Raw genomic sequence first — 25,721 nt, 5'->3', positions numbered from 1 at the left:
GAACACGATAAAACAAAAAGATTCCATTATGTTTCCTAAACAAAAGACAAACCAAAAAGTGGGGGAAATGGGATCACCGGTTGCATGCAAGGTAGCCCGCGACGGACGGAGTCGAGGCGGAACCCCAGGAACGGCGACAACAACTCGGCCCGGATGCCGCAGAGATAGACCCTAGGCAACGCCTTTGAAATCCCTGGTTTCCACCAATCGTTGTGGATGGTGTATTGAGAGGAGAAGCAATCGAGGCCACCGGGGAACACAACAAAGAGAGAGAAGTGTTTAATCACCCGGAGATGGGTTAAGAAAGACCCCATATCCCACGATGGGTAGGGGAGAAGGAGAAGGTGGATGGTGAAGAGAGGCGGCGGAAATGATCTCAGTGATTTAGGCTTTTTTCTTTTGTTTAGAGAGAGGAGGGAGAATTTTTGTTTAGAGAGAGGATCGTTCATCAGCAATTGGTGTTGATACACACACACTGCAGTACTACACTACAAAGTTGCTTATGAATTCTGCTGTCAAAACCAGTTTTCTGACTTTCTCATTCTTGTGTCCTCCTGCTTTACAGAGAACTTTGTGACAGGCTATCGTAGTATTTGATCGTGAAAACATGGTGTTGGGGTGGAAGGCATCAGTCTGTGAGTATCAAACAGTTAGATTTATTTTCTACGAAAAACGGAAAACATCTAAATTACCAATTGGAAACCTATATAGCTTTATTGATAGCAAAAACCTCAAATGTTCACCCATATTTGATGTATAACCCATACAGTAAGAGATCGTTTAGAATTGCTTTTCCTTCATCTGAATTTTGTGGTTGACGAGATTCTAAATCCAGGCAACAACGTGTTAGAGTCGAACACATTGCCGATAAGTCCTCAGGAATCTACGGAAGTACCTCCGATATCCTCCATCCTCCATTAAGCCTCAAGCAGTACCTGGAAGTAACAGTCATATGTCAGGGCGTCATCATCTTCGAGTATATCAAATTTCAACCTCTGGACTTTAACGGTCATCTTCAGTTTCCTTCAAGACAATTCTTTCATTAGTCTCCCCTAAGATGGGCTTTGAGATCATTTTATACCAAATTGTGATCACTTTTGGAAAAAAGTTTTTTAACAAAAGGCAAAGTTCTTAACACTAAATTTAATTATCCATCATATGCATTCTGTCGTGTAAAATGGTCACAAAACCTCTCTTATTGTTTCGAAAGCACAGAAAGTTAAGTTGGCATAAAGAGCCTGGTGGTGTTAGATTAGTGGATAGTCCTGATATATTTGGAGGGTTACTAACTTACTATGACTAATTTATAACACATCTATAATTCTCATTTATCATTTTTTGCTTGTTTTTTATCTTCTTGTGACAAAAGCAATTGACGATAATAATGATTAGTATACAAGGTTAAGAGGACCTGATTGCAGAGGCCAAACAGCTCATCAACAAGACACTGTAAAAATGGCATTCCCTCAAATTTTCAGATTTCAAGAATCAAAATGACTGACAAAATCTTCTCTAACAAGCATTCTCGGATGTTGCCGGAGAGTTTTATATACATTTTCGTTGTCAAAAAAGTTTTACTCAAAAGACTTCAGAAACAAAAATAATTTAATTGGAACATAATAATGAGCAATCCCACAAGAAACTGGTGTGAGACCTAGTTACCAATTGAAATATTTAAAATATGACGCCGGGCCTTTTTTGTTGCTCGATCAGATCCCGGAAGCTTATGCTTTGTTCCGGAGATTGATCCATTTGACTCGGTCTTATTTTTTCTCTTGACAGTAGACGGCACAGAAAGCTGCTGAGCCTTCATTTTAATGGATTTTATCATTGCAGACAGCTCATGCTTATCCTTTTGAGATGTGCCAGCCCGTATTCTCGCTTTTTTTTTCTGAATAGATGGTTCCATAGGTTCTACATTTTCATGCTCTTTGGAGGTCTTCTGTTGAGTATGAGCCAATTGCCGATAGTAAGTAGCACTCCTGCAAAAAATTGACAGAAGCACTTCATCAATTTACAGTTATTCTGACATGAGTGACAAATGATGACCATGGGGAAAGAAGGGATGCCATCGGGCGCTTAGTGGATAGACAAAAGGCTTAGATTGTAGACGTTTGTTCGTGAAGGAACTGGCAGGAGTCTCGCATTTATGAGACAATGTTACGTGTAAGATTAATGCATTAACAATGTAACTAAATGAGAAACACACAAAGGATATGGGTTGGCCTCATGTCAGACAAAAGGGAAAAAACCTTTTGAAGTTTGGGTCGGTAGGATCCAAGGCATATCCAGGATTATTGAAAAGAGCAGAAAAGCGAGGGTCATCAACATGAACTGTAGGTAAATTAGTGTCATCGGGAGTCTCTTCGCCTTTCTTCCCCTTAGCCTTCTTATGTTTCATATTGTAACCCTTCAGCTTTTTATTTGCAACATTCTCATCAGCAGCTAATAGCTCGAGCTCTGCTCTACTGGCTTCAGCTTCATTCTCTAACACCGTCTTTTTTTCCTTCTTCCTTTTGCCTTTACCATCCTTCTTACTATCATCGTCTGATAAAGTTTTTGTTTTATTTTTCCTAGCAATCTTTTTCTCTTTCTTCTTTCGGTGATAAGACTCAAAAACAGTTTCTTGTCTTTTCTCCTTCTCAAGAATTTTCTTGTTAATATCTTCTAGACCTGTTGCAAAAGTGACTTCCATATTTTGGCTTTCATCATCTCCCTCTTAACCATCATGATAGAGTCAAATAGTGTCGGCCTAATTAGGTAATTTTAGTTGAATAAACTTGTCATAAAGCCGGTTTTGAATGTTAATCGTGGTATTTTCCGGTGATTCTACTTTTGTTGTAATTTGGATCATGTGAACTTGTTGGTGGTATTTACATCTCAAGGTAATTCAAGTACTTCATATTGGTAAGTGGAGATGAATGGATCATTTTGTACAAACCGACTCACAAGTCAAACCCGAGCCACGGTCAACCAAGGTGAAGAAGGAGAGCAAAAGGTAAGCCAAGGGAATACGTTCAAAGTCAAGAAAAGTAAGCTAATGGAAGATTTGGAGCCTTGGCAAAATACAAACAAGAGCCAAAATGAAGAATTGAGAACTCGGTTTCACAAGGGCCAACTTCAAACGCGTATATCTGGAGTTCTAGAGCTCGTATCGACGCAAGGCCAAGTGGAGGTGAAAGCTTGTGATCTTAGTTTTCCAACGGTAGGTCGCATGCCTTATTTGACCAAGAAACGAGAGAGTTATGGCTCTCCTGAAGTTGCTGCCACAGGAAAAACCGCAGTCTGCCAAAAATAACGGCAAGCTGCCATGGCAGACTGCCAAGACCACGGCAGACTGCCGTTTTGGCTGGAAACGAGATTCTAAATTCCGTCATATGTTCCTATTGAAAGCCCATTTTCCTATGCCTTGTTTTTAGACTATAAATACATGTTTTGCATTAGGTTTTGGGAGCCTTTTTTCACCTCCTTACCATCAAAGGTTATGCTTTGCTTTCAATCTCGTAATAATTAGACCTTAATCATTTCCATTTTCATTGTAATCTTTCCACAAAAATTGGGTTGTAAGCAAACTATGGAAGGCTAAATCTTTCATTACTTGGTGTAATTTGATCAAAGTATCCAACTTTGATGTTGTAAGACTCCTAAATCTCTCTCAATTTATCTATTGTTCTTTCCTTTGTTCTTAAATTCTTATGTTGAGTAGATGAATGTATGAATTGATTACTCTTGCATCTTATTTACCCAACTATTGCAAATTCTAGAGAAATGGTTTAATCTATCTAGAATTGTTTGGAGCAAACTTGTTGTATGTTGATTTGGTTTAAAGGATTCATATTTCAAATAGGAAATTACATGTCTTTTCTTGCTAGCATGGTTTAATCTAGTAGGATTTGATTCTAGCTTACATCTCTTGGCAAAAGCTTCATGTTCAATTCTAGTTTTCATTCATGGTTTAATGAGTTGTGGTTGGAATTGAAGGACTCACATATATGGTTTAATTGTGTGTGTCGAATTTCTTGAGATGATAGTATTGGATAGAAACAATAGAGAAAAAGAGTCAAACTTTGTCGTTGTTGGATTACTAAGAGAGAATTACACCAAGTCTTTCCCATATTTGATTGTTGCATATCTAGTGTTTGTTGTTTTGCTTCTATGATAAAAATTGCATCTTTACTTTTCCTTATGCTACTTCAAAACCAAACTTTCTCCATTTATGTCATACTACATGTTAACCATTGTTCATAATCATTGTTTTTTGATAAACATAATTAGTAGGTCTTGATTAGTCCCCACTAGTCAATAACTTAACACAATTGGAAAATGCACGCGGTGCCCTTGAACTTTGATGTTTTGCCCGAAATACTGATTTTTGATCCGGGAAATCTTTAGAGGCTATAACTCGTGTTTACAAGCTCGGAAAGTAACGATTTTTTTTTTCAAATTGATTATCTTTTTGAGACCTACGACTTGAAAAAAAAAATTGTCGTGTTTGGAATCGTGACCAAGAGATATGGTCACTCAAAGTTTGTACGGTAAAAAAAAAACTTTGACGTACAAAAACTCCTAGCCACGGGATCCAAATACGACAATTTTTTTTTTCAAATAGTAGTTCTCGAAAAGATGATCGATTTGAAAAAAAAAAATTATCACTTTCAAATTATGAGACACGAGCTATAGCCGCTTAAAGTTTTCCGGAACAAAAAATTGGGTATTTCGGGCAAAATTCGAAACTTCAAGGGCACCGCGTGCATTTTCTCTTTCAAGTCTTTAGCTTAAAAGTCCTTCTCTTGGGATCGACCCTTACTTGCACTATATTGCTTTATCCATTAGAGTAATCTAGGGTATAGTTTGGCTTATAAATTGTTAATTTGGTAGTTTAATTCTAGCATTTAACGACCTAGTCTAATTTTCTATCACATCACCAGACGGAATCAAGGCACGTAAAATCTCAGCTTTCTTCTTTTTCTCAGAAGGATTTTCATCGCCAGTCTCATCCTCGTCACTCCCGCTCTCAGAAGATGCTAAATACTCGCTCGATTCCATTTCAGCCAACTACAGAGTAATATACCCTAGTTAAAAGGGGAAAAGGTTCCCGATTTTCAGTTATTACGATAAAAAGCAGTAAGAATAAAACAATAGATATCTACTTCTAGCATAGAGTACCAGACATAAACTAACCGAAAAGCCATGCACTGATGTACGTTTATCATAGTTTCAAGATTCCTTTGTCATAATTTATAATCCACTACGGATGACAAGGAGCAAATACCTATAATTTACTATCTCATTCCACTTAATCTCCCCTTTATTCAAATTTCTCATTGCAGTTGAGGGAGTAGTAGATTAGTAGATAGACAGGTACTGTGATGACTTGACAGCCAAAAGTTTACATTTACACACAATAGCAGATTGCTAACCTGCTTTTTGCTGAAATTACGTCTCAGTGTTTTTACACGATGTGGTTCATCATCATCCCAGGAATGAACTGTATTGCTTTGTTGCAGTGCCCGAGTTTGAAAGTCTAAACCCTCATATTCTGCAGGAGCCTAATCATCATGTGATATAGCTGTTAGAAAATATCCAAAAACCATAGAACACCATATCCGTTTCTCTACTGCGGTCTGCTACCCAACTACAGAAGTATTATTTCTTGAGGAATTAAAAAATGCTGATTCTGTAAGCAAATTTTATGTGACGGCGTGGAGGAAAATCTTAATTGAATTCAAAGCTCATAAATTACCTCAGTAGCAACATCTCGTGGTTGATGTTTAATTTCCATAGAATCAGGTATAAATCTCAGGTCCAACACATTTGATGATCTTTCAAACTCAATCCCATCACAGGCTTTATAAAGGTAATCTGCAGTGGCAACAGAATCACAATCCACTACAGCATAGTAATACCTGTAAGAAAAATAAAAACATTTGAACATACCAACAACTGGTGGCGCAATACAGCATGAGGAACCTCGAAGAGAACAGCAACTTAGCAAAATAAAGATTGTATATCTCAATCACTTGTAAGCCTAACATTAAAATGTAACAATTGATACTAATGCAGTACATGCAAATACGGGACAGGCAAATAGGATTGATGTGGCACATGGGTTGAAAAAGTCTACTGAAACCCATGGAAAAGACAGTCGTGTTGATGTAGAGAAAGAAAACACGAGTTTCGTACTCAAAGACCACTTGTGGGCTTAGCCATCTGTGACATGAGAAGTAATGAGACAATCACAAAAAAAGTTAGAAGAGATCATCTTCAATACTGTATTTTCCTTTTCAATATTGCCTTTAAAAAACTTGTAACATATCTACGTCAAATGAATATACGACTCTAAATTCAATAATAAAAGAGATTTTCTAAAGAAAAAAGAAATAGTTCAAATGAGGGAACAATATAGCCTCTAAAATAACAAGTACACGAAAACCTATTAAGAGAACCTATCTTAAAACCTTGTTACTATAATGAATCCCCTATTTCAAATTCTCTACTCCCTCAATCTGTTTGATTTTCTGCGATAAATCAGTGAAGTAGTTAATCGTAATTCGTTGTCGAGTCCAGCAACATATCACCTGGAGTAGGCTGCACCAATTCGAGGAGATTTGTTGCCCAAACATTGTTCTCCCTTGTACTAAAAGGTAAGTTTCAAGCTGATGGTTAGGAACATCAGGAGTATGCAATATCTTAGCCACGATAGCGAGCAAAATAGTAACATCCAACTCCGAAGGAACACTAATAGTAGCATGACTAGCATTTACAGCCTTAATGTGCTCATTATCCAATTTCAAACCAAATATAAGGGTTCACGACATGCATCTTCAAATTTTCAACCGACCTCAAAAACATTGATTCTTGCAAGTTAACTGTACGCCTTTCTTTACCAACGAGATCCACTCTCCAAATGTCATTTGTCAATACATGAAATACTCGGTCTATCCAACAAAAAGTCGTAAAATGGCTAGAAGTAGTGTTTCCAAGTGACGGACTCATCTATTCTATAAGAACGACCCATGCTTTTTTCTCAAAGTTAACTCTCTAGGTGTCATACCCAAATGCAGTGTCAGCTTCAAGTATCAGACATGGGAATGCAAGGCAATATAAGTCTCAGAGTAATCTAGCTTATGAGTAGTCAACCTCGTATACACCAATGATATGGCCTGAAACTTACGGAAACCTTACTCGGTATGGTTGACAACAAAGAGGGGAAAAGAGCAACTGTAGATCAAATATTTTGATCATTTATGAGGAGTGATATTAGGCAAGAGAGGGAGAAAATACAAAAAAGAGAGCAAACTTCATTGAACATAATCAAATTACAAATCATCCATACACCAGCAAAGGGAAAGAAAACTTGTTAATCACCTTACTAACCTTTCAACTGTATTATCAATGGACTAGAGTAAACAATCTCACCTTCATAGTTCATATGTCTTAACCTTCAAAAACTACGCAGCATAATATATTATTCCCCAGTCACATGAGGCCTCACCTAGGCTACAGTACGTTAAGAGACACTGGATATCTATCAGAGGAGTATCTGAATATAGCAGTACCCTTCTGCCTTGCCAGTACAGCTAAAAAAACATTGTCCCCACCCATAAAGAGGCAATCAGTTGAACTGTGACTTGAAGGGAAAAAGATACTCCATACTAAGGCACTTCAGCTAAGCAATTGAGTTGGTCCATGGAGAGAACCGTGCATGAGAAAAAAAAATTCAGGCATTGTTTTGATGGAAGGATTTAGAGCGGAAGAGAGGGGACAAGGTTCCCCAAGTTGTTAGAAAGTGTTGGTGAGAGGAAAACAGAGGGATACATTTACACTACAAGTCTAATAAAATCCCTTCACCATTAGAACATCTCTATAGGAAACATCTGTTGGGAAAATGACAATAATACATTCTCCCACCCCTAAGCCCTAACCTACAATCCCCCATCCTCATTTTTATGTATTCAAACAAAGAGTAAATATATAAATAAATAAATAGGATACGCAGATAATGGTGTTATATTCAACTACCTTAGCCTACTTTTCTCATAGGCACGCAGCTTTTCATTATATATCTCGTCATCATCGGCATCTTCTTCATCATCGTCAGCAGCATCTTCATTTTCACCTTTATCTTCACTATCGATACCCACATATTTTTCATCCCCAACTACATCTTCATTGTCACTAACCCCATCTTCATCATCATCAGCAGCATCATCTACATTTTCATCTTCACTGACCTCAGCTCGATCTTCATCATTGTCACGGACCTCATCCGTATCCTCGTCATCATAGCTGGTCTCATCCGCATCCTCGTCACCCTCATCCCTTTCCAGTACATCCTCAAACAACGCAACCGGACCTCGGACTGCTTCCTCTTCCATTCGTTGAATCCCAAAATCTGAAGGATAGACTGCAACAGACTTTATTTGTCCTCCTTTAGGCAGCCATGAGCTCAGCATGACATACAAATCAACAGCCTGAAATACACCATGAGATGGAAGAAAGAAAACATAAAGTAAACTGGTGTGGAGCATGTATTTGTACTCAACATTTATGATCACGTAAGAGACACTTTAACCCTATGCTTCACTGGTAAGAGTTTGGAACAGTTCAGAGTCCAATTCAATAATGGGTATATCCTCTGCATCAAGGATCACTTGAAAATGAACTAAAGAAAACGCATGAACAACGCAAACATCAGACAGAGTAACTTTGAATTGAGTATAGCAATGCAACACTAGGTGAATTTCAGAAGAAGTGTGGACAATGGTAGAGCTTCAAATATAGGTAACAAAGGCACATTGCTCCAAAACTCGATCTCTCGCTTTGTTGTGATGTAATGAACATTTACCGTTTTAATTTGCAAATAAACCATAAAAAAGGAGACATTAAATACGAGAGGAGCAAAATACCGTGACTTGACTCCAATCCATATTAACAACAGACAATCTGTGTGTTTGTTTCTCAATAACAGGTACATCTTCCATCTGTTCCAAAAAAAAAATCACACTTTTATCACAACTCAAATTCTACAACGAATTAGTCTCGCACAAGTCAGTATTATTGTAATGCTACAAATAGATAGTTTCAACCATCAATCTAAAGTATGGCCTTGCAAAAATCCACCTTCATCGATCTATATCGGAGATTAGCAATAACTATAAGACTAAATTTATCAACAAACGACAAGCGATGATCAATAAAGTCTTCAATTTAAGACCTTTAAATCGACATTACTTAAAATTACGATAATTTTGATCATATGATTAAAACTTGCTGAAAATTACAACAATTTTAGGACATTTTGCCAAAAAACTAAAAATAAAAAAGCTAAACAAATGATTGGGACGGATGGAGTGAAAATTCACCTCAACAGACGAGTCATCATCTTCAAACAACTCATCAGCATCAGTATCAATATCGGTATCAGTAGCATCAGTCGGCTCAAACGACTCACTACTCTCACTCTCTTTCTCTTCTTCCAATTTCTTCTTCATCATCAACTTCGTCTTCTTATTCGCCGCCGCCTCGGAATGATAATATCTGAGGAGCTCATTTTCCGAGCGAACCTTGCGCTTGCCGCGCTTATCAATGGCGGCGGAAGAGATGGCGCCGAAATTCTTGTTGGTGAAGATGGTGTTGAAACGAGAGTCAACTTTGACTTTGGCCTTGTTCTTGGGAACATTCTGGAACCTTGGGTCATAGTGCGCCTTCGAAAACCGTTCATCTTTGATTAATTTGTTTTCCTCTTTGCCAGCGTTATCTCCGCTATTATTAGCAGCGGTTTTTCTCTTGTTCTTGTTCTTCGACCCCATTGATTCCCGCGAATTTCCAAGTGAAAATTAGGGATTTGAATGAACACAAAATCTCATTGAAGGCAGCGTATGGCGGATCTGGCCATTTCCTCTCAAAATGGCTCCAAATAGAGGAGAGAGGGAAGCGCGTTGGGCGTATCACCTTATTCACTATCCGTTTTGTGAGTGGCATTCAAATTCTTCTATCGTAAAATGCTTCTTGACAAAGACGTTGAATGAATTGAGTATTTAAGTGGCGCCAGTCCTTTCGATTTCTGCTTAAACCCTTCCTAGGGTAAATAGGGTTTACGTTTTTTTTTTTCCTCACTTGGACGGACATTCCAAATTTCCAATAGGAGACCAAATGTATTGTAAAACCGTCTATCAGAAATAGACCTCTCAAAATATGAGCCGATCCGTAAATTTGATCCAACGTGATTTTCAGGGTTATATATCCGTAATTCTTGAAATGATGACCCGTAAATCGATCCACGTGATTTTGGGGTTATATATCCGTAAATCTTGACCAGTGACCCAAAAAGACCCGTTATTTTAGGGTCAAAACCGACCCGACACGTTCGAGCCGATGGTCAAAAATAAATTCAAAATATTATTAAAATATTAAAATTTTTATATTTTATTTGAAATAATAAATATAAAAAATATTATTTTTAATCAGAAAAATAATTTAAAAGTCAATTTTATATAATTCTTATATCATTAGATAATTATTTATTATTAAAAAATTAATATAATACTCCGTAATATCATTAATAATAAAAATGACTTAATTTTAAATAGTATGTTTTTAACGAGAAAAATGATAAAATAAAAGACGACATAAATTTTTCTCGACCCTAATCGGATCAAGACCTAACACGGGACCCAAGCAACCCGATCCGTTTGTGGTGTCTAATCCCATTCGGAGACATGCTCTTTCTTCGTAATGTGTCCAACAAAATGGAAAAATACCTAAGCTCTACAAAATATTGCCCAATAGACGATAAGTTAAAAAGAAAGGTTATTTCATAGGAATAATCCAAACTATACCTCTCATTCTCATATTAATCCATACTAACGTTTAACTCTGAGCAAAATCCGAACTATTGACTCTTTTATCTTTCATTGGACTCAACCTAATTTTGACCCTGTTATAGCCGGTAAGGTTTCAGGTCATAAGGTTGTGGGCCCTATTTTTTTCTTCTTCTTCACGCCTAATTGTTTTCCAGTTGTAACTTTACCAAACCCAGGAAATCATATTTTTTTTCTTCTTCACTAAACTTAGCCTAATTCTTATTCTTCCTGTAACTTTAACCAAACTCAGAAAATCCTACTAAAATCCCCGAATCAAATTTATCAACACCCAGAAACCACCACTAATCAAATAACCTAAATACACATATACTAATCAAGCTTCTCTCTCTTCTCCTCTTCATCTTCTCTCAATCACTCTTGTATGTTTATCCCAAATTTAAGCCTAATTTCATTCATTAAAGGAATGAAGTTAGAAAAGAAGTAATCAAATTGGGACTTGAGGTTCATAAGATATCGTTTTTAATGAGATGTGAGAGGTTTGGAGCTATTTTATTTCTCTTTGATTCAGTCTGTTCAACTTATAATTTTGGGGTTCACACTAATTTTTTAATAATCTCACATACTACATACGGAGTATTACTTAAAGCTTGGTGATCTGGGTTCAATGGAGAATGCTCAAATGGTGGTTGTTCCAACTAATATATTTATATTTTGCTTCATTTTCATTTTGGTTGATTTTGTCTTGTTTCTTTGTGGTTGACGATTGATTACTCTTGGTTTAAACATTAAGAGATTTTCTGGGTTTTTTTCCTTTAATTTGATTAAGGAGATAAATGGAGTTTTGTTTTGTTAAAGTGAGGAGATAGAGGGGGGGAGTAATTTCAGATTGATAGGTTATGGGAACCGGTTGTGCAAGTCTCCCTTCCACAAGTTCAATGAAAGATAAATGAGTTAATAGTTCATATTTTTCTCGGTTAAACGTTAGTATAGATTAATATGGGAAGGAGATATATAGTTTGGATTATTCGTATGAAATAACCCTAAAAAGAAATACAACTCAAACGTACATAAGTGCTTCTATTTATTTAATTTTAAACTAGTTTAGATCCCGTGCATTATATGCACGAGACTTCAAATTTAATATTTTTATAAAATTACTTATATAATAGGATTATTTCATGAGAATAATCCATCTTATGTGTGTCATGCAAATAACACTTCATCCTATTAGTAATTCCAATTAAATCCATACTATCAACCATTCTTCCCATAACAAACTCACTTAAAATGACGACCGGTTACTTTAGGTTAATTATAATTATAATTAACAAAATCAAATCATCCTTCCTTTTATACACCCTTATTCCACCACCCTCTTCTAATTCACTACAACCACCAAGCTAACCACAATAATCACTCTTACAATCACCCTTCTATCCTCCCCAAAACCACCGCACTCCGCACTCACACCCTCACTTAAACACCACCATCGCACACCACCAAAACTGAACGAGATCCACATGAGGCCATCGAGAGTAGTGGTTGTAAAGAGGCAGGGAAATGAACGATGGTTAGGAAAAGAGTGAAGCTCATAGGAGTGACCAGAAAAGATAAAAATGGAGATGCGTGATGGTTGAAGACGACAACGGTAAGCGAGGCGGTTGACGGCGAGGACAAGGGGCTAAAAAATAGATCCGAGGAATGAAGGGTTGAATATTGATGGTGATGATGCATTTAGTGGTGGTCGGAAAAGATGAAAATGGAAGCTGCTTATGGGTGGCATAGTTTACGGAAATAGAATAGTGGGGGTATTGGTGTTAGAGTAGATGCAGATGGGCCGTGAAGTGGGCATAAGAGTCGTGGGTGATTGTGGCGGTGGTGATATTTGGCGGCAGAATGGTGGTTGGGTTGGTGGAGGGTGAAGCATGAAGGGTAGAATAATTATGGAGGAAGGTGGAGTTAATGGAGAATGACGAAGTGACTTTTTACCTATAAATAACAAGGGTGACCTGTTCTTGGTGGCCGGTCTTCTTCAAGAGTGTTATGGGAAGAATGGTGGATAGGATGGATTTAATTAGAATTACCAATAGGATGGAGTGTTATTTGCGCGGCACCCATAGGATGGATTATTCCCATAAAATAATCCTATATAATATTAGTACCTTCTTGTATAAATTTCTCATCATTGTATTTTGCTTCGATAAATAAAAGTTATAACTGAAAATTATTTAGGAGAATTGAGTAATGAGTTGAAATATACTTTAATGAAAATATTTTTATCGCATAAAGCTAATGAGTTTCAACTAGGTTTAGGACCTGTGAAATTCAGGGATTTATCTGTTTTAGTTTTGATATTTTTATCGTATTGTTAATATTTGTTCGAGCAATTAGTTGTTGATCCATTTAAAAATATACAGTCTTGAAATACATAGAACTTAGTTAGTTAATACCTTATTTCTTTGACAACTTTGGTTTATTTTTTTAAATCGAATCCTGCAAATGACAATATGGTAGATACTAATTTTGAGAAACTTGACAACGGAGCAATGACAAAGACGACTCATTATATATGCGTGTGTTTTACTCCGCAATATAATAATTCCGTATGAAAAAATCTTCAATGACGCCTTATAAGGTTGTAAACTCAATAGTTCGGTATAATCATCTCCAAATTATTTCCAGACCTCTCCATCAACCCTCCCATAGAAATATCTTTGAAATCTTATCACCACGTGCATGCTTCAAATATTATTTACATCCGAAAAACATTTATTATATCGATAGAAAAATATTAGATACGATTCAACGGTATGGTCGGTATCTACTCCATGTATTATGAATTAAATTTTCATTTCAATTTCTCAATAATATAAAAAACTATATTCCCTAAATTCGAATTCCAAAAGGTTCATAAATTTTTTTAAGTTTCTTATTACTATTTCAAGAATTTGATCCATCTCTTGTTATACTTATGTCCACGATCCTATATAATAATAAAAATAGTATTAACGACTATAAAATAATATATTCGGTTTTGAAAAAAAAAACACATAAACTTAAAAATATACGGATTAGAATTTAGAAACCATACTATTTAATATTTATCTGAAAATTCACTTTCGATTCCTTTTAGTACGCTTCCTTTTAGTACATGCCTTGATAATAGTTCATATGAAATGAAAAAGAAAAATATATGTTAGATATGATTATACTCATGAATACAAAAATACAAATTCAAATAGGTTGATCGGGAAAGCATAATAGTAAAATTACACAACAATATACGCTTAATAACAAATTTAAAGAAATATTATAAGATCTTCATTTTGAGATCAACGATCATTTTATAATGGTTAAAAAAGCATAAACCACTTAAAAAGTAAAGTAAATTTTATAGAAAAACAATCAAAAGGTGGGAGTTGGAGAAAACTTAAATTGGAAGAGGAAATGATATAATTAAAATGATTAATTATTGTCATGATGGTTCAAAAATAAATTGTGAAATTTTAAAAAAATTTCATTCAATTATTTGTACTTATTTGTTTACAATTAGTTATGAGAGTAGGTTTTTTTGTTTTTTTTTTTTAGGAAATTATGAGAGTAAGTTTTATGTATTATTTCTATTTTGACATAAAAAAAACACATAAACTTAAAAACATACGAAGTAGAATTTAGAAATCATACTATTTAATATTTACCCGAAGGTTCACTTTCGCTTCCTTTTATTACATGCGTTGATAATAGTTCATATAAAATGAAAATGAAAAATATATGTTAGAGATGATTATACTCGCGAATACAAAAATATAAATTCAAATAGGTTGATCAGGAAAGTATAATACTCCCTCCATACCACACCAATGGTAACATTGATTTTTTCACACTTGTTGAGATACGTTTTGCAACATGAATATCTTTAGTTACACATTATTAAAAATTATAAAAAATTGATATTCTTATAGCATTCATGACGATAAATCAAACAAGATATCACATGACTATGTTTTGTCTTATAGATTAAGAATAATATCGAAGATTCCCTACGACCATGAATAGTGTCAAGATTCTCAATGTTACCATTGGTGTGGTATGGAGGGAGTAGTAAAATTATACCACAATATACGTTTAATAACAAATTAAAATAAATATTATAAGACTTCTATATTGAGATTAACAATCATCCATTACTTATCAGTTTCTACCTTACGTTTTTTTACCTTTAATTTTACCTCAGTTTCGTGCCTTTTGTATTTCTTCCCTCTTCAGATTAGCCACGTGATGGTTTGCCTTATTGTGGACGCGGGCGAAAAGCGAAGCAAGCTTTTCTTTTGTTGCATTTGTGAAGTCGCCACCAATTTATTGTGGAAAATTGAAAACCGTTCGAATACCTCGTGCCATGTCAAGACACAAAGTAGTGACATGAACACCAAGAACTCGTTACCCTTAGCATTCTATGTCTAGAATGACTCTCGTGAATGCCAATGAACACGGATGTTCACAGAGATTTGGAGTAAGGGGTGAGGGTACGTATTAGGAAGCTCTTTTGATCGAACACCTAATCCCGCCCGCCTCGATAGCGGCCTCTACTAATGATTAGGGAAGTTATCTATACTCGATATGCTGTCGATTATATGCATGCGATGCAACATCCATTAGATTAATCCTAGCATGTGAGAATTAACTAAGTCGGTTATCACGTAATTTAACATGCAATTGAGTCGAAGTAGGAATTTAAGATCGATTACATGTGAGAGCATACAAGCAATACGATAAAAGAAATACAATAAAAATACAATAGAGCAAATTACAATAATTACATTGGATTATCGATTGATTTATGTCGAAAATACATCTAAAACGGATAATTTGAGAAAAGAAAGAATAAATAAACAAACAGATATTAGGTGATAATACGATTAATAGTTAATTAAATACGTAAGCTAATAAACTAAGTCAAGGCAGAAACGGGGATTCAGGGACAAAATCAATCGAAGAACAGTGCAAGAGTCAATCCATTGAAGAAAGCGCGCGGACAGCTGCGTCTGTTCCTAAGCTTCGATTAAGTTGTGAAGCGGAATTGCAAATTGTTAATATTCATTGGTGATTTAAGGAACGATTATGGACACTTGACTCAGATAGAAGTAATTAACATATTATTTACATGTGAATTAGGTCATAAAACAGTAAAACATGGGCAAAAATAATTAGGATGAATTATTACAAGATTAAAAGAGATTAATTATGAGAATTAAACAAACTAAACAAATTAGTTAGGTTAAACAGGTTATTAAGACGGATTAATGATGGTGACGATGAAAAACAGATGCAAATATATCAAAGATGAATTTCAGAGACTCAATATGGATGAATTGAACCTCTAAAAACCCGAATCAATACTATATATTAATTCCAGAAACCAAGGGACTTCAATGTAATTAAAGAAAGTTATACAAATTAATTATACTATATAGTTTTAAATCAATGGCTCCGTGTGATGGACCCGATTAAGGGACTTCAATGTAAATATTATATAGTTTTGGTTGAATATAAATTTAGAAAACACGGAATATGGTAAATTTCCTTAAAATAAATATGCCCCACTTATGGTATTAATTAATATTTCATTATTTTAACATAAATAAATACTCCCTCCTATTCTAAATAACTGTCTCATTTGCCATTTCCGTCTATTCACATAACTGTCCCATTTGCCATATTTGGACATGGTTTTTTACTTTTCTACCCTTAGCTCTTTTCTTTATTTACCACCCCAACCACCCATAACCCATCATATTCAATACTTTTCATTATTTAACTCATATATTCTTACCCCTATACAATAATTGTCATTATTTTAACTATATTCCTTAATTTTCGTGTCATTGTTCAAATGGGACAATTATTCGGAATAGGAGGGAGTATAATATAAGTATATTATATTTTGGAAACTATTAAAAAGTAAATAAATCAAGCTAGATTTTCAAAAAGTATAATATTCCATAATTATTTCACCTTAATTAATTTAATGTATATATGTAATATATTAATTTCGAGTAGTGAGAGTAATAAAAATAACCTTAATTGGATATACTAATCACTCATTGGATACTTAAAGAGTAAAAGTAATTATGTTAATAGTGAAAAGAATTGTAGTAGCATTGGATACAATAATATGATAATAATCACTCATTTGAATAGTCAAAGTAACAATATTAGCAGCAAACGGGAGTAGTGAAAATAACAGGAGTAACAACGGGAGTAGTAAAATTATCAATATTAATGTACAAGTAGTGAAAGTAGCAATAATTACGCTGGGAGTGGTGAAAGTAAAAGTAATAATAACGAAGGTAATAAAAGTAACAATTGTAAGAACAAAAGGAAGTATATATGAAAAATTAACTAAGCAATCAATTTAAGTAAAATATTAATAGCGGGAGTAATGAATTTGTCTCATAATTTATTTCACTGTAATTTTAAGATATACTCCGTATAATAAAAAAAAATATATTAATGATATTTATGAGTTATACAACTTTAAAATAGTTTTATTAATTGAAAATATATCTATAAAATACTATTAAAAGCCTAAACTAAAATGGCTCATAAAATCCACGTCAACAAAGCCACGTGTGATTGTAAAAAGCCACGTCAGATAATTACTATGCCACATTTGCAAAGCAAATGACACGTTTGCAATAAAAATGCCAACACATAAACTTCTATATCTATATAATAACATAAAAAGGCTAACTTGAGCATTATCTTGATGACACGTGGCATCTCTACAAATTAACCTTCATCTGGTCGTTATTCTATATATCTATATAATAACATAAAAAGGCTAACTTGAGCATTATCTTGATGACACGTGGCATCTCTACAAATTAACCTTCATCTGGTCGTTATTTTTCCTAATTAAAAAACTTTGACTATACTGTATTGATGTATTTAATCTCTTCGTTAGCTCTTGAACTCCTAAACCTCACTACCGGCCGACTCTTTGTCTTCCTCACAAACTTTTCACTTCACTCCATTAACCCCTTATTAACTATACATTCTTTCTAATAGTATAGGGAAACTGAAGAGGCACAAAACTATATCATAATTAAACACGAGTAAATAAAATTGTTGGGAGACGTTTCTTCTTGCAAGGCTAATGAAGGATCAAAGTTTAATTACCCTCACATAATGGTCACTTAACTGTTATGGAGTACTAATGTACTATAAAGGGTGGAGCTTGATAAGCCACAAAAGTGACGACGAAATGGTAGAGTCACTAACTAAAAATGATATGACAATCATATTTTAATATTATCTTTTTCTTCATATTGTTCTTATTGTAAATTATGTACTAGTACTTTTTGTTTTTTGAGGGAGTAAATTGTGTACTTTTGGTTTGCTTTATATTGGTTTTTCATAAACTCTACTACTTCTAAATATAGCAGACGAGATATTCTTTATTCTTATAACATGATTATCTAACAAATGATTTTTTGTTTCGTAGCAATTATTCTCGATGGTTGTGAAATGCTCATGAACAACTCAATCGTCCATAACCTTACTATTATTGTTTTGTGTCACGTTTAAATGCAACTCAAGCGTCCAACATCTAATAGCATCTCTATGCGGACAATCCGGTAGTGGGAAGGAAGCCTCATCCTCAACCTGGATGGTCCTTTTCGTACGCAGGGGTTTGATGCTTAAGATTTATTTCACCATTTTAGTTTTCATTTGGTTATTTATTGTTTCAGTTATATTGCAGAAGTATTTATATATAAATTTTATTTGATGATTCTACTTTAAGAGTTTAAGACTGAGAGAAAAGGAAATGACAATTTGTGGTCTATTGTTCATGTTTAACATAATTGGTATTGAGTTGCTGTTATGCTGTACTTATTTAGCATAAATATTATGGCCGTTGCCTACTGTTAGTAATCACGTAATATTAGGCTGGCAAATCTTTAGTCTTTGGTGGTTTTGTAAGTCAATTTGTGCTAACACTTACAGTACCAGATCATATTATTAGTATACAATTACAAGAGTATGGTTGTGCAAAGTGCAAACGTTGCAATTAGACATCATTATAGTATTACGATAGTTACTGCTTGTATTAGTACTTTAGTTGGAGTCTTTTATCATATCAAAATTTTTGGTGATAAAATTTGATCTTTGAATGCCCATGGCGAGGTTGTTACGTTCATATCTACATTGTATCAATTATAAAAGATCAAATATATTGGATCGCGAGATTGAATTGCCGATTATAAGATAATATAAATAGTTCGAATAAGTTATCGCTTATCAAAACTTTGCCGATCATAAGATAATATAAATAGTTCGAATATATTTTAGTCAAGTGTATAGAATTGATCATTGCAATGGAGGAAGTATCATAAATGAACCCGTGAATTTTCACGGGCAATTAAACTAGTTTTAATGCTAAAAACAGGTAGCCTGGGGCCCCGGGCGAAGCCGGGCACTCATACTAGTTGATTTAATGACGAAAACCCGCAAATATGGATTATAAGGGATTTAAGTCGGGATGTTAATGATGATAAGTTATTAAACATTTACATATTAGAATTATCGTGTTAAAAGAACAATGAACCATTGAAGACGAAAAAAACAATAGGACGAACGAGGAAGGAAGAAAGGAAGAAGAAAGGAGCTGCGGCTGCCTCTCGAAGAAGAGGCGAAAGTCTTTGTGTCCCTTCGAAGAGGCGCAACAGTTGCCACGTCTTTTCTCGACGTCTGTCTCCCGATAATCCGTAAAAGGGGTTTAAAACAAGGTTTTATAAATCGGTTTTAAGAATATTTTCGACGTAAATCTTACAATTGTGATTACAAAAATAAATTACAATAATAAAAATAAGGATTATACATCCTCAGACTTACATGTTTGACGAAACGAGATGAACTAAGTTAACGTTTAGTGATGCTCGACTCGAATGTACGACGAAAGTGCTCTCTAGGAGGAAAACGAACAAGATTGATTAAGTTGATTGATTGTGGAGTTGGTCAAATTAGTCGGTCATGCAAAACGAGGCTGGTACTCTGAAGGATCCGAGCCTACGTGGTCGAAAGTTCAAGCACGTAGACGCCAAAAAGCAAGAGCGTGGTCTAGAATGCAAAGGGAGAAGAGAAGGGCGGACACTCGCGTGAGAAATATGTGAGACCGAAGGTCTCTATTTATACTAATCACACGGAGGAAATTAGGGTTTTCGGAGAAACTTTGGAAGTGACTCTCGAAAAGATATGAAAAATACGCAGAAAAGGACTGAGGAAGAGGCGCAGCAAGCATTGCGTCTCTTGGAAGAGGCGCATCACCTGTTGCGCCTTTTCCTCAGTGGTTTCCTCCTGCGGAAGAAAGATTTCCGTATTTCTATTATGGAATAGCGGATTAATCTTATTTCCTTAATATTTTATATGATAATCTCGGGATATATGTTACCAAAGATCAAAAGAATTGGAAAATATATGGAATAGAAATATCTGGAACGTTCCAGAACATTCTGACTCGGCATTTTAAACGGTTATTAGAAAAATGAAGACGGTTTTTGACCCGGACTCCAAATGTACTCTAATTACTGCCAAAACGACCGTATCAGCGCGTAGATGGCGACTATGAGGTAGACACACGTGTTTGAGCGACCACTTGATGATAAACTTACGAACTGTCACAAATCGTTCCGCGTACCAAACATGCAGCCCAATCATCACCGGGTGGTTTGCGGGAGGTACAAAAATGAGGTATCTACATAGCCCCCACTTTGACTGAGGCTTGGACAAGGCGAAAGTCAAAGTATAGCCATCAGGTCAATCGAAGATTACAACCTGACGACTATGGCGACGCAGATCAAGGGGTCGAGCCAGGACACGTCGTCGAAACATTTTAGAGCCTGTCGACTATCAGGGAGGGTCATTTAAAGTCCATTAGACTACGTAAGGAAGCTCGCCAGCCATAAGAAGAGATCATACCTGAAGTTCCTTGAAACTCCAAGGGGAAATAAAACGCGATATTGGAAGAGGCGTGACGCGTGAGTCGAACCGCTAGGAGAAATCTGCTTGGGTCGGCTTCAAACAAACTTCGGAAGAGCTTGGGGTCGATGTTGATCTCCACGTGTTGAGAGGGGCAAATGTCTGTCCGTGTACTCTCGCTAGGGGAACATAATCGGGAACTGATCTCCATGTCTCGAGAGGGGCGATTGGCTATCCGTGTACTCTCGCTGGGGGAACAGAATAAAGGCGTGTCGAAACACCTGTCAAAGAATATTCACTCGTTGTGGCAAGCAAAGTCTTGGTAAAAGGATAAATATTACGACAGTTTGCAGTTGGCTTGGAAATGCGGGTCCGGGCGAAGAACAAATGTCAAATGAACCAAATATACGATGTGTGGCATCAAGGAAGAGGCGCACCAAAGACGGGCCCACGAATAACGAACTTATAACGAATCTTCAAAAATTCATTTGGAGGGAAACTGAGGAAGAGGCGCAACACCTGCTGCGTCTTTTCCTGAGTGTGGCTTTTCTGAGTAAAAATTTGTGGACAACGGGGGGCCCACGGGGGCGCTTGGGAGGAAGAGAACAAGTGTTTGCATTTGTTGGAGTCGCCACCAATTTTTATGGGAAATTCGAACCGTTCGAATACCTCGTGTCATGTCAAGACACAAAGTAGTGACATGAACACTAAGCAATCGTTACCCTTAGCATTCTATGTCTAGAATGACTCTCGTGGATGCCAATGAACACGGATGTTCACAGAGATCTGGAGTAAGGGGTGAGGGTACGTATTAGGAAGCTCTTTTGATCGAACACCTAATCCCGCCCGCCTCGATAGCGGCCTCTACTAATGATTAGGGACATCATCTATACTCCATATATCGTCAATTATATGCATGCAATGCAACATCCAAGTTTTAATCCTAGCATGTGAGAATTAGACTAAGTCGGTTGACACATAGTTTAGCATACAATTGGGTCGAAGTAGGATTTAATGCTCAATTACATGTGAAAACATACAATGGATACAAGATACAATGATAAATACAATAAAGAAAGATTACAATAATGAAAATTATAATAATTACATCGGGTTTCATTGATTTATGTCGAAAATACCTTTAAAACGGATGATTTGAGAAAAAGAATAAGAGAAAGAATTAACGAACGAATCAGTAGGTGATAATACGGGTAATAGTTATGATAGGCTTATCGCGTACCTATGCAAAGATAAATTCCCTAAACAACAAGTTAATGTAGCAATAGGGGTCGAACACAAGGAAACGGGAATTACTTCGTGAATTGCTATGGGTAGATTCTTATCAAGGTCGATTTCGAATTGGGTTGGTTTGGTTGCTTGAAGATTAAAACAATAATGATGTAAAATGTATAATAAAAGAGAGTCTAAGGGGTTCGGGTCACACATGCAAAGGTAAACATATAATCATGATAAACTTAGTACTAATAACATTGTCAATTGCTTAGGCTTAAAGATACCCATCTTACGATATTAGCATCAACCATAGACCGGGTCCTAGAGAAACTCTCGTCCATGGCTAGGTCGTCCTACTATACATGCTTAGTCTAATTCGATTCCGTGCCTCTCGACTTATAGAACGAATAAACAAACTTAATCAAATGAATAGGGCCCTAAACAAAGATTAAACATTGTGGCACAAGCATGTGATAGAAGCAATATGAACAATATTATTATTAACTTATTTTATCATGGTACATATTTGATTATTGCATGGCTCCCCTAGCCCTTAGACCAAGAGAATTAGCTACTCATACTAAAATGTAAATTGCAAACTAAATTATAAGACATGCTAAACATGGTTGTATGATTTATATGGATTTGATAATATAACATGTGAAAGGAATAATGCTAATGTAAAATGAAGTACTTAATTGTAAACTATGCGGTAACTAAATTAGTAATGTAAATTGCAAACTAGAAATAAGAATACCTTAATAGAGAATGACTTGTATAGAAGAACAAATTGTAACCAAATGCTTGAAATGTATAAAATAACCAAATGTTTAAGAACCAAATGCTTAACAATATTGAAAACAAAATATGAAAACTAATGAGGGAATTATAAAGCTTGAGGCTATTCTAAGATGGAAATGGGACGTGAAAATTGGATGCCCAAAGCTTCGGAATACCTCTCCTATTTATAGGAGAGGAAAGCAAAACGTAAGCATTGAAGATGACTATGGCCCCGATCGGGGTTGCATGGCAAATCGGGTCGTGTGTCTCCGTGTTATTTCTCTTAATTCCTCTCTTAATTGCAAATGGTATCCAATGTTGGTGATTAATTGTGCGATTAATCACCCGGTTATGACCTTAATTCTTGGCATCCTAGGTAGCTTGGAATCCTATCTTTTCCACCTTGACTTGGACTTTGAAGTTGGGCTTGACTTTGATTGTTGGCAACATTTGCAATTCTCACTTCAATCCAACAAATCTTCATGCAAACACCCATCCAAACACTCCCATGCTAGTCCAATGTTAGGCCTTGTTTAGCTTAGTGAACTTGGTGAATAAAATGGTAGGAAAAAGCCTCTAAATGCTTAGATTCCTACAAAACCGTAACAAACACAACAATACACCTAGAACACAAGATTAGCTCAAAAAATATACTAATTAAAGTATGACGAACAATAGAAACCGAGCTAAAATGAGGGGTACAAGTATATAAAATATGCACTTATCAAGTTAATTATACGTAAGCTAATTAAACTAGGTCAAGCAACAACGGAGTTGAAGACGAACTCAACAAACAGCGCAATGAGATTATAAGAGGCGCATCTTTGCTGTTCAAGGGTGAGTTCTGGCTGTGAAGCCGGAACTGCAAATCGTTAATATTCGTTGGTGATTTTAATGGTTGATTAATATATTTACTCGGATGAAAGTGATTAATAGGTTGTTTACATGTGATTAATGGTCATAAAAGCAATAAAACATGGATGAGACGGATGCAAACGGATTATTTACATGAATTAACGATCGATTAGGTGACATTAGGTTAAACATGATGAATTAATGACAAACTAATGACGAACACGACAAAAGACGGATGAAAATATATCAAAGATCGAATTCCAGAAACCCGATATGAACAAATCGAATTCCTACAACCCGGATTGATTTTAATGACGAAAACCCGCAAATATGAGATTATAAGGGATTTAAGTCGGATTTTAAGTGATGAATTATACATATGAATGAATGATAAACAACATACATGAAATTATTAGACTATTGTATCGAAGAATTAAAGAAAACAAATCAAACAAACAAAAGACGAACGAATTACAGAGGACGAAGGAAGAAGAAAGGAAGCAGGAACTGCGGTAGCCTCACGAAGAAGCGCAGCAGGAACTGCGTTCCTTCGAAGAGGCGCATCAGTTGCTGTGTCCTTTCTCGACGGTTTGTCTTCTGGAAATCCGTAAAAAGAGGTTTTAAAGCACGGTTTTAGAAATCGGTTTTAACAAGGTGTTTTCGACATAAACCTTACATTAATGATGATACAAAAAGGTAAATAACAATAAATAAAGGAGAAATTTACACCCTCAGACTTACATGTTTGACGAAACGAGAAGAACTAAGTTATCGATTAGTGATGCTCGACTCGAATGTAGGCGAAAGCGCCCTCGTAAGAGGAAAACTATTAGATTAATTAAGTTGATTGATTGTGTAGTTGGTCAAATTGGTCGGTCATGCAAACGAGGCTGGTACTCAGAAGGATCCGAGCTTACGTGGTCGAATGTTCAAGCACGTAGACGCCAAAAAGTAAGAACAAAGGTCTAGAATGCAAAGGGAGAAGAGAAGGGCGGACACTCACGTGAGAAATATGAGGAGCGAAGGCTCCTATTTATACTAATCACGTGAAGGAATTAGGGTTTTCGGAGAGTCTTTGGAAGTGAATCTCGGAAAGATATGAAAACTATACGAGAAATACGCAGAAAAGGACCTGGGAAGAGGCGCAGCAGTCACTGCGTCTCTTGGAAGAGGTGCAGCACCTGCTGCGTCTGTTCCCAAGTGGTTTCCTCCTGCGGAAGAAAGATTTCCGTGTTTAAGTTATAGAAGGACGGAATAATTTGGTTTTCCTTAATATCTTGTATGAATATTACGGGAAATTGTTTACCAAAGAATAAAGATTGTGAAATAATTATAAAATATGGAATAGAAATACCCGGAACATTCCAGAACATTCTGACTCGGGATTTAACGATTATCAGAAAATGGAGACGGTTTTAGGCCCGGACTCCAAATGTACTCTAATTACTGTCAAAACGACCGTATCGGCACGTAGATGACAACTAAGAGGTAGACATTAGTGTTTGAGCAATCACTTGACGATAAACTTACGAACTGTCACAAATCGTTCCGCGTAGCAAACATGCGGCCCAATCATCACCGGGTGGTTTTGCGAGAGGTGCGAAATGAGGTATCTCTGAGCCCCACTTTGACTGAGGCTTGGACAAGGTGAAAGTCAAAGTATAACCATCAGGTCAATCGAAGATTACAACCTGACGACTATGGCGACGCGAGGCGACTCAAGGGTGAGCCAAGGACACCGTCGTCGGGAACATTTTAGAGTCACACGACTATCGGGGAGGGTAATTTAAAGTCCATTAGACTACGTAAGGAGGCTCGCCAGACCATAAGAAGAGATCATACACGAGACTTACGACCAGAAAGCGAGGCAAGACGCTTCGGCAAAACTCTTGGGCTGAATATAACTTGGTGTCTGAAAATAAGAAGGCTTATTCCTGAAAAGGGGCATCTGAATGATATGAGAAAAGACAGCAGGACACAGTCCGGAACTGCTGGGAGAAATTTGCTTGTGTTCAGCTTCAAACAAACTTCGGAAGAATTCGGGGTCGA

At 36.0% G+C, this 25,721-nt stretch overlaps 1 protein-coding gene across 1 annotated transcript; it reads right to left on the bottom strand.

Annotated features, from left to right (window-relative positions):
- Positions 1-1,540: 1,540 nt before the first annotated feature.
- LOC141639926 (pre-rRNA-processing protein esf1-like) lies at positions 1,541-9,866 on the bottom strand. The gene is made up of 8 exons (XM_074448899.1): positions 9,366-9,866; positions 8,910-8,984; positions 8,023-8,474; positions 5,744-5,906; positions 5,421-5,549; positions 4,921-5,055; positions 2,253-2,716; positions 1,541-1,982 (listed from the first exon to the last, which is right to left on the bottom strand). Exons 1-8 carry the CDS (start codon positions 9,810-9,812, stop codon positions 1,655-1,657), a joined length of 2,193 nt encoding a protein of 730 aa, XP_074305000.1. The 5' UTR covers positions 9,813-9,866; the 3' UTR covers positions 1,541-1,654.
- Positions 9,867-25,721: the final 15,855 nt, after the last annotated feature.

Source organism: Silene latifolia, unplaced genomic scaffold, assembly GCF_048544455.1.
Source record: "Silene latifolia isolate original U9 population unplaced genomic scaffold, ASM4854445v1 scaffold_619, whole genome shotgun sequence".
Classification (NCBI taxonomy): Eukaryota; Viridiplantae; Streptophyta; class Magnoliopsida; order Caryophyllales; family Caryophyllaceae; genus Silene; species Silene latifolia.
The sequence above is the reverse complement of the archived record's forward strand: the minus strand, read 5'-3'. Positions and strand labels throughout refer to the sequence as shown.